Below are 17539 nucleotides of genomic sequence, written 5' to 3' on the forward strand. Positions count from 1 at the left end.
TTCAGTCTCAGAAACCTGATTTTAATATAATAGAATTTTTTATAGAGGAGATTGAAAGAAGGGAGGAGATTGTGAATCAGCAACTTGAAAAATTTAAGCAGGAAATTAAAGAAATTAAAGAATTGGTGAAATTTAAGTTTGATTCTTTGGAGAAAAAATTCTCAAAAGTGGCTAATGGTTTTACAGAATTTATGATACAGTTGGACACAAATACTAATGTACTAGAGTCTAAAATGGAAGAAATTCAAGATAAATTGGACAATAGAATTCAAAAAATTGAAAATGATTTGACAAACACTCAGGATAATAGCTTAGAAGAAAAACCTAAAATGGATGTTGATCAAAAGTATGGTAATGCAGAAAATCTGCAACAGAAGATTGAAAAAGAGATTTTAATGGTACAATATAATTTCACAGAATATGTGATAAGATTAAGAGGTTTGCAGGAAAATAATAGAGATGATTTAAGGAAAATATCTTCTGAATTTATAGCTGGGATTCTAAAGGTTCAACCTGACGAAGTGTTTTGTAGGATTGACAGAGTTTATCGAATCAACTCCTGGATTGCCAAGCAAAGGCAATTGCCTAGAGACGTGGTGATTTATTTTACAGATAAGGAAATTAGGAATAATATTGTGCAAAATTCCTTCAATTCTAATTTGCAATTGTATGGAAGAAAGATTTGGATTTACAAGGAACTCCCACCTAAGATATTGATGGAAAGGAAGAAATTTGGTTTTCTGGTGAATGAGTTAAAAAAGAGAAATATCTCATTCAGGTGGGACGCCCCAGTTGGTATTATATTTAGATACCAAGGAGAAAGATATCAGCTAAATACTGTTGAAAGAGCGGAAGAATTTTATCAAAATAGGTTGAAAATGAACTTAACATCTTCAGGTATAATACAGGATAAGCAGAAGGAGCCGGAAATAAAGATAAAATATCGAATTATAGAGACTGTACCAGATGAATTGCCTTTGGATTTATTGGATACCCCAGCTGGACTATCTACAAATTTGAGAGAAGTGGCAACTAATTTTAATGTGATGACTTATCAAGGCAAGGATAAGCATGGAAACCAATTAGGGGATATACAAGGGATAAAAAAGAAACATGAGATACAAAAACAAAACCAACAAGACCAATCTACAAAGCAGAATAAAAACCGACCAGATGATACACAAATTGTAGAAAGGAAACCAGGATGGAAACCAAACCCACAAAAAGAAAAGAAAAAGAGAAATAGGTGGCATAAAAATAGAAATTTTTAAATTAGGCAACAGTGAAGCCAGTGACTTTAAAATATGAATGATTATGTGTAAACACAGAAGAGGCGACGTATTGGTTAATATCATCCTGAGGATTGTGGCAGATCTCTGCATGGCCGTAATCTGGGGACGTGAAATGAGCCTTAAACTGATGGATTTGAATTATCCATTTTGGAATTTCTTTTTGTGTTGATAAACATATTATATTATCTTGAATCATAAGGCAAGAGAATGATGCTGGGGCATGCAGAAGATCGGGTTGTTACCCACTACGATGATGGGAATTAATAATCCTGATGAAACCCACAATTATTATTATATGGAATATAATTATAATGTCACTCGGGTGGTTGTTTTTACTTTTATACATATAAGAAGATATTTACTACTGATGGGGGCAGATATGATTGAAGATCCTGAATAAACTGTTGCACCAGCAAGCTATGTTACCCGATTATGGATGTTGGTTCTACCAATCCAGTGGAAAGACCTCAAAGAAGATACTATATGGATTATAAATTTAAAGTCATTGTCTTTTCTTTTTTTTTATTTAGATATAATGGAAAATATAGACATATATTTTTAAGTAGTGTGGGCAGTGAATCAAAGATATTAAGAAATGTTGTGTATGGTAATTTTGTATGATAGTGGGTGAATAAGCTAGTTAGTAGATTGATTAGTCTAAGAAAAGGGATTTTTAAGTGATATATTTAGGGGAGTGGAGGAAATGGATAGAGTGGAATAAATGTTAAACTAGATTTTATGGGGAAGGCCGCTTTGAAATGTTATAGTAATATATATAGAAGATTAAATGTTAAAGTAGGACTTATCGTATAGTTTTAAAGTGGAGAAGTTATTCTATAATGTCATAGTATAATGTCTTTTTTTTCCCCTTTCTTTTCTCTTTTCTGAAATGTATAGATAAAGGAGGATGTTATAATATTAATAATATTTTTAGTAAGTAAAGGTCAATATCTAGAGGAGGGAGTAAGTAATCTGTTATGAATTAGGTTTTTTTTTTTGTTATGAAGAAGTCACAGGGGGGGATGGGTGGGGAGGGGGGGTTAGGGAGGGGGAGGGAGAGGGGAAAAAGGGGGGGGAATTTGTATTTGAAAACTTTTTCAATAAAAAAAAAAAAGAAAAAAAAGAAAATGTTCTGTCAACGCTAGTTCCCTCTCAACTTGAATCTCCTGTACTGCTCTTATGGATAATTGTCTGAGGAGTGGTATTACACATGGGATGAATGCTAAGCCAGCGATGGCACATATGAACAAAAATATCATTTGTTTAATCCATCTGGATCCAGGCACCCAAGAAAACCACATGTCAGAAGTTTGTAACCTCTGACTTATCTTGGAAGCCCTATCCTGCAATTCCTGAGTACCTTCTCTGACCACACCTGATTTATTCATGTAGAAACAACAATCTTCACCTAAAAATATACATGTTCCTCCTTTTTCTGCTGTCAGGAGGTCTAAGGCATGTCGGTTTTGTAACACCACTGCAGCCAAGGAATCTATCTGATTTTGGACTTCGATCAAAGTGCCAGCAATTCGATTCAAACTCCCTTGGAGCTCCTCTGATATTTGCCTAAATTGGATTACTGAGTGCGTGAGTCCTGCTACTCCTGTCCCAACAGCTGTACCCATGCCTATAAGCACTAATAATGGGATGAGTATAGGGACCCTCTTCTGGACATGTCCCAAAAGGGGAACAGGGATAGAATGCTCTGCACTGACAACACCTACTTTAGGAAAAAGGTGGGCCAGTGTACAAGCTCCAGTCCAGTTTGTTGGTATACACAAATATGCATTTGTTCCACACAGAAAAAACACTCCTCTTTCTTCCACGCATATTCCAATGTTCATGGAGAAGGCATGGATTTTACGGTTGTTTTCATTAGTCCAAACACCTAAAGTCCCTGCTACAAACATCCCTGCTAAAGGTTGTAATGGGACTTCTAGTGAAGGGTCCTTCTGCTTATCTCTGAGAATTGGTCCTTCAAAAACATATCGAGAGGTAGTATTTCCAGGTGGAAAAAGGATACACAAACCTGATTTGGACTTTAAGTTGAACCAAAGGGGAAATCTTGGAGGTTGAAATGGTCTTGGACAGCTTTCAAAGGACAGATTCCCTCCACCCCACTTTTCCTTCCTAAAGTTCAGTTCTGGTGGAGCTGTGAAAGTAACCTTTTGTTGATATTTGCGGTAAGCAGAGGGAAAAATTCCCTTTGTTAATTTTATGTCCACCAAATTTATTTTAGGGCCAAAATATATTATTGACTGACATTGTTCGTCTGTCAGGGATCCTACAGGCCTACCAAGTTTCTGATGTGTCTTTACACTCAAAGAAGGTGTTCCTATGAGGTCTACACCTGTAGCAATTGGGCCTGTGATAGGAAGACGACTTTTTCCCAATCGTTTGAATGCTTCATAAAAATCTCCTTGTATTGGTGAGACGGGTACTTTATCTCTACTATCCCTTTCAAGGAGAATTGTAGCCTTTGTTCTGACCCAGCGTTGTGATTTTATAGGAATAGCATGATAAGATGTAGGGTCAGCAGATAGACATAACCAGCATTTTTGACCTAGGGTGGGGTTATACTGATTAACAAGATCTTGACTTAATTCCAGAATCCGTGATATATAGTCTCCTCTATGCAATTGTTGCAGAGGCCCATTTTCCTTATCTACTCCCCCCTCAGCTGGGAATGTCAAGATGGGAACCTTAGGTGGTGGAGTTGACTTAGGTCTAAAGTAACGACCCCATGCATAGACAACGCGTCTATGGCGGGAGCGAACTTGACCCAAAGTGTGGCCATCTAGGGAAGCAATGTTCCTTATACGGTCACTTGAGAATGCAAGAGCTAATAGTGTCCAAAGCCATAAGCAAAACATAATCACTGTGGTGTGAAGCTCACAACGTCAGGGAGAGGGTTAGTGGTGCATGTGGGTTGGGATATAGCAGTAGCAAGAAAAATCCTAGGCCTACCACAAAAATGCTCCTTATATGTGTGAAACAAAACTACTAGTAAGATTAGAAAAACAAGTACCCACAAAACCCACTCCCAAACTTCTACTAACATTAGTATGTGTAAGAAAGTGTTATATTACAGCTAATAAAATGTATATGTGCAATGTGAAGGTAGTTTCCTCCAGATGAATCTTCCGCTGTGCGCAGGGGACCAGCTTCCAGTGTGGTCCAGCAAAGCTGATGATCACCACCGTGCGTAGAGAGTTCGTTACCAGTAGAACTCAGCAGGGTGTTTTCTTCTTAAATCTCAGCACAAGGGGTTTCTCCATTTGTGTCACCTGGTACGTCACTGGATCATTCTGGTTTGCTGGTTTCAGTCTTGTCCAATGGATCCAGGATTTGCCTTCTAGCGTCTTAACTGCAAGAGGTGAACACATCACAACAGTATACGGCCCTTTCCATCTAGGCTTTAAAGGTTCATCTTTCCAATGTTTCACCCACACTCTATCACCTGGCTTGTAATCATGACCTGCTGTTGTAATAGGGGGTGGTCTGCACTCCTGCATATAATGCCTTAATTGATTAACATGATTGTTATGTTGTTGTAACTGCAAAAGTAATCTTTTGGCTTCCACTCCCCCTTTCTGAGCTAAGTCAGGCCAACCTTGAAAATGGTGTTTGAACAAAGCCGGGGGTCTTCCATATAAAAGTTCAAAAGGAGACAACTGGTATTTGGTTCGTGGGGTAGTTCTAAAAATGTACACGGCCATAGGAAAAACTTGAGGCCATGGCAAATGTGTTTCTAGACACAGCTTGGTAATGATTGCTTTCAATGAGCGATGAGCCCTCTCAAGTTTTGTAGCCGATTGAGGTCTAAAAGAACAATGATATCTCCATTTTACACCTGCTGCTTCAGTTAAGTGGCGATTTATACGTTGTACAAATTCAGGGCCATTATCAGAACTGATGTGAGATGGGCAGCCAAATCTTGGAATTATTTCCTTTAAAAGAAAGCGTGCAGCCTGTATAGCTAACTTGTTTCGAGTAGGGAAGGCTTCCAGCCAACCAGAATACGTATCAATAAAAGTGAGCAAAGCTTTATAACCATGGTATCTAGGCATATCAGTGAAATCTACTACTAAATAGTCCATTGGCAAGTAAGAGATGGGCTGTTGTCCTTCAGGTAAACGTGGTCCTTGTCTGGCATTTACTTGAGCACAAGTGGAACACTGAGAAGTGACCTTGGCCACCAGGCTCTGCAAATTAGGGATGTAAAAAGCAGCCTGTAACTGCTGGGCCAAAGCTGTTTTGCCGATGTGTGATGTTTGATGTGCTTCCATTACTAGGGGCCAAGCGAGGGAAACTGGTACCACTGGGCGATTGTCTGGAAGTGTGTACCATCCCCTCACAAGAATGGCTTTGAGATCCCCTACGGCTTTCTCCCTTTCCACAGGTGTATAGGTTGGATGGGATTTCTCAATGTATGATTCAATTTCTTGTGCCAAATAGAGATGATAATCCGTTTTGTCTAATGGCTGGTGTGCTGCAAGTTTAGCTTCTTTATCAGCAAATCGATTGCCTTGTGCAATGAGGGTGTCTGTTTTCTGATGACCTGGGCAATGGATGACAGCTAAAGACTTGAGAAACTGTGCAGCTTGAATCAACCTTTTGATTAAAGAGGCATGTTGTACTAATTTGCCTGAAGAACCAATGAAGCCCCTTTCTTTATAAATAGCAGCATGTGCTTGAATAGTCAAAAAGGCATATTTACTGTCAGTGTAGACGTTAAGAGTTTTGCCTGAGGCTAATTCCAGTGCTCGGATAAGGGCCCATAATTCTGCTGCCTGTGCACTTGTGCCTATGGGAAGGGACGGACTTTCAATGACTCCCTCTTCACTAACTATTGCATACCCCGCATATCTAATTCCTTGTTCTACAAAGCTGGATCCGTCAGTAAACCAAGTAAGCTGGGCATGTAAAAGAGGGGTGTCAGTTAAGTCTGGTCTGCAGGAATATTGATGATCTAAAACATATAAACAGTCATGCAGTGAGAGAGATGCATCTGGGATAGGCATGAGGGTAGCCGGGTTGATGTTTGCGCATTGATGAAGAGTAATTTGAGGATTTTCTAGCAAGGGTGCTTGGTATGTATGCAGCCGTTGGTTACTCAACCACAAATGTCCCTTATTTTCTAAAATAGTTTGCAAAGCATGTGATGTATAAACTGCTACGTCTGAAGTAAAAGTCAGTTTGTTTGTATCTTTCACAAGTTCTGAGACAGCAGCCAGCATTTTAAGACAGTGTGGCCATCCCTGGGCTGGGGCGTCAAGTTGTTTAGATAAGTAAGCTACAGGCCATTGCCAGGATCCTTGCTGTTGTGTCAACACCCCTAAAGCCACATTATGACGGACGTCTACATAGAGACGGAAGGGCTTAGTGAGATCTGGCAATCCGAGAGCAGGGCAGGATGTGAGAAGTGTCTTTAATTGTTCAAAGGAATTCGCTTGCTCTTTGCCCCATTCAAAAGGATCCTTTTCAGCGCCACGCGTTGAGGAATACAAAGGCTTAGCCAGGAGAGCAAAATTAGGGACCCATAAACGGCAAAAGCCCATAACTCCCAAAATGCCTCTCAGTTCCTTTCGAGTTTTAGGTGGGGGCAGCTGTAAAATTGCCTGTTTTCTAGGTAAGCCTAAGTTTCTTTGGCCTTGAGACAAATTATATCCCAAATATGTAACTTCCTTTTTAACTAATTGTGCTTTCTTTCTGGATGCCCTGTAACCACAGTCTCTCAGTAATTCTAGAAGCATTTGAGTATTTTTGAAACAATTCTCCTGTGTGGTTCCTGTCACTAAGACATCATCTACATATTGAAGGAGACAATCACCTTCCTGAACTGGGTGAAAGTGTTGTAAGTCCAAAGCAAGAGCTTGACCAAAAAGAGTTGGAGAATTTTTAAAACCTTGAGGCAACCGTGTCCATGTATATTGACAATGGCGACGTGAGGTAGGGTCTTTTCACTCAAAAGCGAACAGGTCTTGGCTATCAGGATGTAAGGGAATTGTGAAAAAAGCATCCTTCAAGTCTATGACTGAAAACCACGCTGCTGAATGAGATATAGTCCCAAGCAAAATATATGGATTAGACATAATTGCATGAAGCGTTACGGTCCTAAAATTCACAGGCCTAAGATCTTGTGCAGGCCTCCAGCCACCATCTGGTTTTTTTATGGGTAATATGGCAGTATTCCATGGGGATTTAGTTTCTCTTAATATGCCTGCAGCTAGGAATTTGTCAATTAAGACCTGGATGGCTGTAGCCGCGTCCTGTGGAATGTAATACTGGGGCACTCTAATAGGCTGGCATCCTGGTTTCAGCTTGACTTCAACTGGAGATGCAAATATAGCAAGCCCAGGGGGATTATCTTCTGCCCACAAGGTAGGAACATTGAATTTCTCCCAATTGCTTTCAATGAGTGTGTCTTGCATTAGCATTAATCGCCACATTTCTTCCACTCGGTGTGTTACTGTTAAGTACTGTCCATTATCATTGAAAGAAATAGTGGCTTGTAGTTTAGAAAGCAAATCTCTCCCTAGCGGTGGAACTGGGCAATTAGGCATGTACAAAAATTGATGCTCTACTAAGCCGTTTCCAACTTTGCATTTAACTGGTTTCAGGAGACTGTGTGTAACTGCATTGCCAGAAACGCCTTGGACTCTAATCTTCTTAGCTGACAAAGGAGCCACTTGTGTGTTAATGACTGATCGACTGGCTCCGGTATCAACCAGCATGCGTACGTGACGTTCTCCCACCCATAAATCCATCAAGGGCTCCGGGGGGGGGTGAAGCCACGGTGCTGAGGCAGCTTCAATCGTCCCAGTCCATTTCAGCTAAGCCGATAACTTCTGGATGCTGGGTTGACTGGCTGGGTGGAATAAATTGCCTATCATTTCCTCTTCTTCCTCTGAAAACTCCTCTCATATTCTCTCTCACATATCTTCCGTTAAAACCTCCTCTATGACTTCCTCTCACCATCTGAGATCCACGCCTGTAGGATACTTCTCTGGTTTCCATTCTTCTACGGGGACATTCTCTCTTCCAATGACCAGCTTCCTTACAAAATGCACATTGATTTGGTCCTAAAACGACCCCACCAAGTCCAAAGCCAACATCTCCGTCTGCTTCCTGTCCTTAGCAACTTGCTTTTTCTCTTCCTCTCTCTCTCTCTGTTCAAGTAAACTTTTTTAGCAACCTCTAACAATTCAGATGTATTCTTGCCAAGAGCGCCCTCTAGTTTTTGAAGTTTACGTCTAATGTCAGGAGCGTTCTGGCTTATAAATCTTTCATTTAACATGAATCTGTTTGCCGGGTCTTCTATATTTATGCCTGTGTGAACTTTATAAGATTCAACCAAACGAGTTAAAAATCCTTCCGGGCTCTCTGCTTTCTCTTGGAGAATTGTAGCAGTCTTCGCATAATTAACAGGACCCTTTGCAGCCTCTCTCAAACTTTCTACACATAAGAGGCGGTAGTTATTTAGCAGTGTTTGATGTGGAACGTGATTTGCATTCCAAGCGGGGTCTATTTCCGCTGCTGCAGCGATCTTATCTGCTGCCTAGTTCGCATCAGGAAACATGCGGGTTAGTACTTTTTCTTTAGCAATTTTGAATTTCTCTCTATCTTCCATAGAAAGCAATGTATTTAACAGCAATTGGATATCTCCCCACGTGGGTCGGTGAGTCTGCATAATGGTGTTGAAGAGATCCACGACCTCAAGGGGTTTTTTGCTAAACGGACCGTACTGCTGTTTCCAGTTAAGGAGATCCGTTGTTGTGAAGGGCTGGTACTGCATTAATGACCTAATGATGGGCTGGCCCTGTGGGTCTTCTGCATGGTCTAACACCTCCCGTAAAGGGGCCAGAGTTTCTGTCTTCTTAAGGCTTGTCTGAGATCTAGTCCGGGAACTAACAGGTTTTTCTTCCTCCTGCTGTTCTCCGTCACTCTTAACTTCTCTTTTGACTTGTAAATTAGGTTTCCGAGGTGGAATGTTTCTCGGTGTTGCGGGCAGTGCTGGATAAAGGTTTTGCCTTGGGGCTGTAGGAAGGGGGGCATAGGGAGGGGGGCGATTTATCTCTTCCTCCTCTTCCTGACTAAAAATCTTAGTTTTAACCCCTTGTTTGGTGTTTTTATTCTGTTCTGTCATACACACACGCACACATTCCAACTGACACTTCCTAAGCCATTTGGGGTTTGCCATCTGAATGATCTGCCATTGATCTATGTATGGGAATTGTTCCCATCGCCCTTCCTGGGTAACGATCCTGTGTACCTTTGAAATTATTATGGAGTCTAGTGAGTCCCCTGTTGGCCATCTCACGCCTAAGGCTGTCCATTCATTAGTACAAAAATGTTTTAATTTGTCTGGATTGCACGGAGGACCTCCATATGATTCAGTAAAAGCGGATTGAAAGTGGGCTAGCATGCATTGTAATGGAGTCCGTAGGACGCCATTAGCCCCCCCCCACCCATCCTAACACACTTCTGATGACCTGAGGCCCTGGAATTTCACAGCCACCTGCAGGAACTGCACCGGATTAACCACCCACACAGCCTAAAATCTAGAGGGTTGAAAAAAGCCTTTTTCCCCTCTCAGGAGAGTGATCAATCTCCTCATCTGTTCCAAAATGAACAGGACCTTTCTATTCCTCCGTTTAAATGATTACTTGCCTGGCAGGCGTCGTTTCCTCGGCTGTCCACGGAGTTACTGGGTCTTGTCTGCTCTCTTGTGGGTCCTTGGCTTAAGCTGCTTCGCCAGCGAGCATACAGCCGTCTCTCAACGAAGGATTCTGTAGACTTCAAAGGAGTCTTGTGCCGGCTGTCGAATCTTCGGTGTGAAAAAGTCGCTCTCGCTGGGGCAGTTCGCCTAGGAAGAAAAAAATCTCTGCTCCTCAAAGTCCCATCTGCCGGGTGCCAAAATTGTTGTGGAATAAGGAATTAAAGAAACATCCCTTTAGGACAGACAGAATCAGTTTATTTATTTATTGCAATAAAGGATCAGACTTGGTATCACTACCAAAGAAGTCTGACCGCTCTATGATTTTCAGCTCAAAGCATTTATACAGTTTCAAACAAAGGATTCTGTGAAGTCAGCAATTTCTTATTATCACAAGACATTTGTTACACAAAATGACATACCTTAATTACTGAGTTTGTTACTATGTTTGCAAAACAGTTATAATTCTTCTTAGAAGTTACTGAAGCATAGATTCAAATTATCTTCTTGTTGAAACAATAATATGGACATCTCCGTTACTCTGACCTTCAAAGTGTAAATCACCAGACTGTCTTTATCTGTGACAACTGAGGGCCTTGGTGTACAAATCCTACTTGAAAGGAATGTGTTTGCCTACGTGCTGGATACAATTGCAAGCATTTTCTCTTCTACAATATTAAGAATAAAGAGGGCCCTTCAGTGATCATCTAGCTGGACTCGCTTTTACTTTATTTATTACTTTATTTACCACTTTATTTGTTACTTTACCACAAACTCATTTATTAAATTTTACAGTTCTGAATATATTTTCATTTCTTTCTGTCTTTCTCCTTTTCTGCCCTATATTTCCCATTGTTTTTACTTTTCCTTTCCTTCCTATCTTTTCATTGTTAATCCCAATGTACTTATTTTGTGTTTTAAAATCATGAAATCTTTGCCCTTTATTTCCCATTGTTTTCCATCCCTTTTCCCTCTTTCTTATATTTCCACAGTAAATCCCAGTGTAATCATTTATATTTTTAATATTTTTTTCTCCTCCACCGTCTTTTCCTTCTTTTCCTTTTCTTTTTCCTTCTTCTTCCTTTCTTTTGTATTTTAGAATTCTGCACTCTCCTATTCTGCCCTATATGTCCCATTGTTTCTCCTTTCTCTTTCCTTTTTTGTGACTTTTTATTGTTAATCCCAGTATATTTATTTTGTATTTTAAAATCATAAAATATTTTATTTTGTCCTTTATTTCCTATTATTCTCCATCTCTTTTCCCTCTTTCTTATATTTCCACTGTAAATCCCAGTGTAATCATTTAAATTTTTCATATTTTTCTTATTCCACCCTCTTTTGCTTCTTTGTTTCTTTTCTTTTTGTCCATACTTAATATTACAATTGTTTAATTTTCCATAGTCAACCTCTTTGTCTTTGTCTTCTTCATTATCCATCTCTCTTTCTTGTTTCTCATTAGTCATTTCCTTTTCATCTTCAGTGCCTTCTAGCTCAGTCTTTACATCCTCAAATTTCGATTTTCCATGCAAATTAATAATAATTTCCTTTATTTCTAAACATATCGTCTTTATCAGTTTGTTAAGTTCCTGCTCCAATTTATTCTTTCCGGGTTGATATTATTCCAGTTTTAAGTCACATTAAGGTCCTTCTTTTTTAATCATCAAAGTCTATCCTCTTGTATGCAAAACATATCGTCTTTAGTTCTCGCCAGTTATCGTTTTAAAAGTTCAAGGTTTTATTTTTCCCCCCTTGCTTCTTTAAAGGTTTTCTTAAAACAAACAATTCCATGTTATGCTCCTCTTTCTCCTACAGATATCTCTCTATAATCCACCATTCCACTCAGCTAGTTAAAAAAATCACCATTTTATTTGTAATCCACATCCGTTTTTACCAAGTCAAAAAAGAGAAAAGGCCAGTTTTCCAGTTCTTCTTTCACCTTTATATACAATCAATCAGTTTGTAATCCAATCCAAATTCAATCCAAGTTCCAAATTTACATTTGCATTTATCAATCACTTTTAATTCTTTGGACGGGTTCTTCTATGGTGTGCTTGTCATTCCCACTTTCTCTTTCCATCCGCCATCTCCCCCCATTGCTATTTAGCCACTATTTCCACACCGGGGTAATCCCTTCAAATTATGGGTAGACTGCCAAACATCTGAAATCACATGACTCCAGGGGTATTGCAACAACCATAATTTAGAGTAAAGATCCCTTTGTTCAGCATCATCATAGTTTAGAACAGTCAATGAACACATGGCCAAGTCAAATACTTTTTCTCAGAATGGTTATATTCATGTTTATTGATTTTCAACTATTTCTTCTTTCTTTGTTGGGATGGGGGGAAGGTGAGCTAGAAAGGTATTTTTTTGATATAATGTTCAATTTAGAAAACCTTACAATATTTTAAAATATTGTGTTGAATTTAGGTAGTTAAAATTAAAACCTTGGTCAGATGAATTGTTGAAATAATAATATTATCTATAGATAATATATAGATAATATATAGATAATATTATCTATAGAAATCTATAGATTGTCAGCATTTGTTGCAGCACACACAATCAGACACAATTAAATGAACTTCAGTAGGATTCAAATTACATAAGAAACTTCTTCATATACAATACCATACAGCAGAATTCAGCATACAATATCAAGAACCCAGAAGCAATATTCATAGAAGCAAGTCATTCCAGAGTAGAGAGATACAGAGGCTAATATATTGAACAGAGGCTCGCATTACAGAGGTCAAACCAACTCTTATATACAGTTCAGCAAGTCTAAGCCATGCCCAGACTCCAAACTGTCTCTTATGGCCCCATACAAACAAATACTATGTTTCAGTTTCCAAACAGTCCCCATTGGCTGACTTGTTACCATGTCTATCCAAAAAGTCCCCATTGGCTGATCTATTCCAGTCTATGAATATTCATAATCTGACATAGATTTAAATTGGACTGTGAAGTTTAAAAAAGTCTCATAAGAAACCAATAACATCCCACTTCTGCACCACATGTCACAAATAATAATAATCTTTTTTCCAGATGCTTTCCCAAACTGACCAATTCCACATTTTCATTTGAAAATCATGCCTGCTCAGACAATCTGCATTTAATTAAATTAATAAATGTAATATTTATGAGTTAGAGCATTTATCCATTTGCACTTTATGATCATCCATATATACCATAGTGTAATGATTGCCTCTTCTTCCAACTTAAGCAACTAAAAACTCTTGAAATGTGGTTGTTCAAAAGGAACATTTTATTAAGCAGAAGTGATAACAACCCAGTTAAAGCAAGATCTGAATACCCTTAGGCAAGACAAGTAGGATTAAAACAGTAGAAACCCCTCCCTTTGAGTCAGAATGCAGATTTTAGCCAATACACAAATGTGAAGATGTTTTTCTTTACTAGTTTCCCTGAGAATCCGAACAAACATGCATTCACACTGTTATCCTTTAAAGTGAAACAATCCACATGGCTATCATAAACATTCCTCCCTATAAAGAGGATCTCAGGACTCTTTGGCACCAGGATATAGGTTGTAAAATATCTGTTGACACAGGCAATGCTAGTAAATCGAATCCAAGTCTCCCCCTTCTTCCAATTGAATGGCAGTATCACTTTTAGGGATCTGACACATAGTTTTGTGACAGTAGGCATCAAAGTATTTCTATTCCCTCCTTCCAATAGTTGAATTAATGAACGTATGGATGGATTTGATAGTCCAAGTAAGAACTAATCTGATCTGATTTTGAGGTATTAAGCATTTTGAGATTGTAGCCCTTTTGGTTTAATTAGAGAATTATTATTTGATACTATTTTTTAAAACGTTTTTAAAAATTCCTAGAAATATAGTGCACCTGTGAAGCTTGTGCTAGTAATAACATTGAACAACCACCAAATAGTGTGAATGAAATGAATTCTTTAGTAACTATTTTGAATGAACAACTGTGCTTTCTTTTATAGATGAAAGAGAAGATGTTCAAAAGAAAACATTCACAAAATGGATAAATGCACAGTTTTCTAAGGTAAGAAAAATATTTATTTTACATTAAAAATAAAATGTAACTCAAGAAGAAATCATATTGTATAGTTATTATTTAAGGAGAACATTAACCAGAATGCTTTCAATCAGTACAGATAGTCCTCGACTTACAACAGTTCATTTAATGACAGTTCAAAGTTACAACAGTGACTTATACCCATTTTTCACTCTTATGACTATTGCAGCATCCCCATGGGCATGTGATTTACATTCAGATGCTTGACAAGTGACTCACATTTATGATGTTTGCAGTTTCTTGGGATCATATGATTCCCTTTTGCAAACTTTTGACAAGCAAAGTCAATGGGAAAACCAGATTCATTTAACAACCTTGCTACTAATTTAAGAACTGCAGAGATTCACTTAACAAATGTGACACAAAAGGTTGTAAAATGAGGCAAAGCTCACTTAACAAATTTCTCACTTAGCAACATAAATTTTGGGCTCAATTGTGGTCATAAGTTGAGGACAACCTGTATAGCTTTAGTTTGTGTTAGCTTTGCTGGTTAGTTTCCTCTCTTGAATAATTTTGTAAAAAATGAATGCAAAACCAAATGAATACAAAGTAACAAAAGTGTAATACGTGAAAAGTTTCTGAATAAGTCCACATTTTCCAAATGATCATTTCTTTTATAATATAACATTTTTTGGGGGCCAATGCAATACTACGTATTCATTAGGGATACTATTTATGAATCAGATTAGGTTTTTTTTTAAAAAAATTGAGTTTTTGTAGCTCAGTAGAGAGTCTATATGTATTCACTTTGGAAATAGTGGAAATGTAGCTTTTCCAGAAATTTTTAAGCGTTAAAATCCATAGGTCAATTATAATATGTTTATTAATTTTATTAATTAATATTTTTCAGAGAAAATATTTCTGTGCTTAGGAATATTGAAAGGCCATGCGTCAAATGATTAAGAAAATGCTTAGAAGAAAACAAACATTTAATTTATATAATAAATTATAGATATAAGAAATTGTCTATAAATTAATCTTGTTTGCAGGACTGAGTCTGGGGTGACTCACTGCTATGGTTTCGGAAATGGTTCTGGTAAAATCAGTATAAAATGGTGTGTTTTAATTGAAAGTGTTTTTTGGGAATGTTGGGTCTGATTACAAGCTAGTTCTTTTAAGGAACAGTCTTTCAGGTTACTTCTCAGATATGGATATTGTCCTCTCTGATTCTGAGAACAAACCTCCTTCCCCAGTATTAGAAACAAGCATAGTAATAAAATGTGAATAAAGAGGGTCCTTCAGTGTTCATATAGCTGACTGTACTATTCCTACACCATTCACATTATTCCCCCCTTTGGAAGTTTTTCAATACAGAAACTTCCACTACTCCCTACATGTTCAATTCTCTAGTAGATAACATTCTATTTCTTCTTAATAAACAAAGCAAACATATAATATCTAGCAAAATATGACTAATCCAGGCAAGGGATAGGTATTTCTTGATCTTCACTCCCTTAATCCTTGGAGGTACTCTCTTCATTCTTTCCCAGGTTCAATTTCTACATATGTGTCTGCATCAGAGTCTTTATTTTCATCAAAGGAATTGGAGCTGACCTGATGATCAAGGAGGTGCTCCATCAAAACTAACTCCTTCTCAGTCTGTATCTCTTTCACGGCTCTTATAGATAACTGTTTGAGCACAGGGATTGCACAAGGAATAAAGGCTAGGCCTGCCACAGCACATATCAACAAGAATAACATTTGTTTAATCCAGCCGGATCCAGGCAACCAAGAAAACCACATGTCAGTTGTCTGTAACCTCTGACTTACCTTGGAAGCCCTGTCCTGTAAATCCTTGGCAACTTCCCTGACCATGCCTGATTTATTCATATAGAAACAACAGTCTTCTTTCAGGAATACACACAAACCATCTTTCTCTGCTGTTAGGAGGTCTATGGCACATCGATTTTGTAGGACCACTGCTGCCAAAGAATCTATCTGGTCTTGGACTTTTACCAAAGTCCCAGCAATTTGGTTCAGGCTCTCTTGAAGCTCTTCTGACAATTGCCAAAACTGTATTATGGAGTGTGTCATTCCACCTATACCTGTTCCAACTGCAGTTCCTATTCCCATGATTACTAATAGTGGGAATAGGACTGGCACCCGTTTCTGAACGTGTCCCATGAGAGGAACAGGGATAGTATGTTCTCCACTGACAACACCTGTTTTAGGAAAAAGGTGTACTAATGTGCATGTCCCTGTCCAGTTTGTTGGTAAACACAAATACGCATCCTTTCCACACAAGAAGAAAACTCCATTTTCCCCTAGACATACACCTATATTTATGGAAAAGGCATGAGCTCAGTGGTTCTTTTCATTAATCCAGGCCCCCAAAGTCCCTGCCACCAGTCAGCAGCTGTAATGGGACTTCTAGTGAAGGGTCCTTCTGCTTATCTCTGAGAGTTGGGCCTTCAAGAAGATAATGGGAGGTTACATTTCCAGGGGGAAAGAGAGCACATAAACCTGATTTGGACTTTAAGGTGAACCAGAATGGAAATCGTGTTGGCTGAAATGGCCTCGGACATTTTTCTAAAGATATATTCCATCCTCCCCACCTTCCCTTTTTAATGGTCATATTTGGTGGTATTGAGAAAGTGACCTTTTGTTGAAATAAGTGGTGGGCAGAAGGAGAAATACCTCTGGTTAATTTTACATCCATAAGATTCATTCTAGGGCCAAAGTATATTTCTGATGGACATTGTTCTTCTGTCAGGGACCCTACAGGAATACCAGATGTTTGATGTCTCTTTATGCACAGAGAGGGTGTTCCTATGATTTCTACACCAGTGGCTATAGGGCCGGCTATTGGAAGGCGGCTTATTCCCAGTCTTTTGAATGCATCATAAAAATCTCCTTGCAACTTTGATGTTGCTGCTTTGTTTCTAATATCCTTTTTAAGGACTAGGGTAGCTTTTGTCCTTTCCCAGAGATCTTGCTCAACTGGGACAGCATGATAAGATGAAGGACTAGCAGACAAACACAACCAGCAGTTTTGACCCAAGGCAGAATCAGATTGATTAATGAGGCTTTGACCTAATTCCAGTATCCTTGACATGTAATTACCTTTTTTCAATTGTTGCAGGGGTCCGTTCTCTCTTTGTTCTTGTATTCCCCCCTTTACCGGGATTGTCAATTGTTTGACCTTAGGTCTTGGAGTTGGCTCAGGTCTAAGGTAACGACCCCACCTACTGACGATACGTCATTGGCGGGAGCGGACTTGACCTAAAGTGTCTCTATATAGTGACCTGATGCTGGTCGGTTCCTTGGGGTTCTCAATATTTCTGGATCCTTCCTCATGGACAAGGGGGATTTCTTGGGCATTCTTACAATAGTGGGAACTATTGTTCAAGATATTGTCACTTAATAGATCCTCTGTTAAAAACATCCAAAGCCATAAAAAAAAAACATAATAACTTCCTTTCAACACACACAGGGCCTTAATATCACAACACCCTTAG

General features: G+C 38.7%; 1 protein-coding gene across 3 annotated transcripts in view; it reads left to right on the forward strand.

Annotated features, from left to right (window-relative positions):
* The window catches only part of DMD (dystrophin), a 2041544-nt gene that overhangs the window by 369562 nt on the left and 1654443 nt on the right, over nucleotides 1-17539 (forward strand). For all 3 annotated transcript variants that reach the window (XM_087871305.1, XM_087871306.1, XM_087871307.1), the window contains exon 2: nucleotides 13987-14048. In XM_087871305.1, coding sequence (XP_087727431.1) covers nucleotides 13987-14048 — 62 coding nt within the window. The remainder of the gene's footprint in view (nucleotides 1-13986; nucleotides 14049-17539) is intronic.

Source organism: Pantherophis guttatus, chromosome 5, assembly GCF_059756535.1.
Source record: "Pantherophis guttatus breed Tessera chromosome 5, ASM5975653v1, whole genome shotgun sequence".
NCBI lineage: Eukaryota > Metazoa > Chordata > Lepidosauria > Squamata > Colubridae > Pantherophis > Pantherophis guttatus.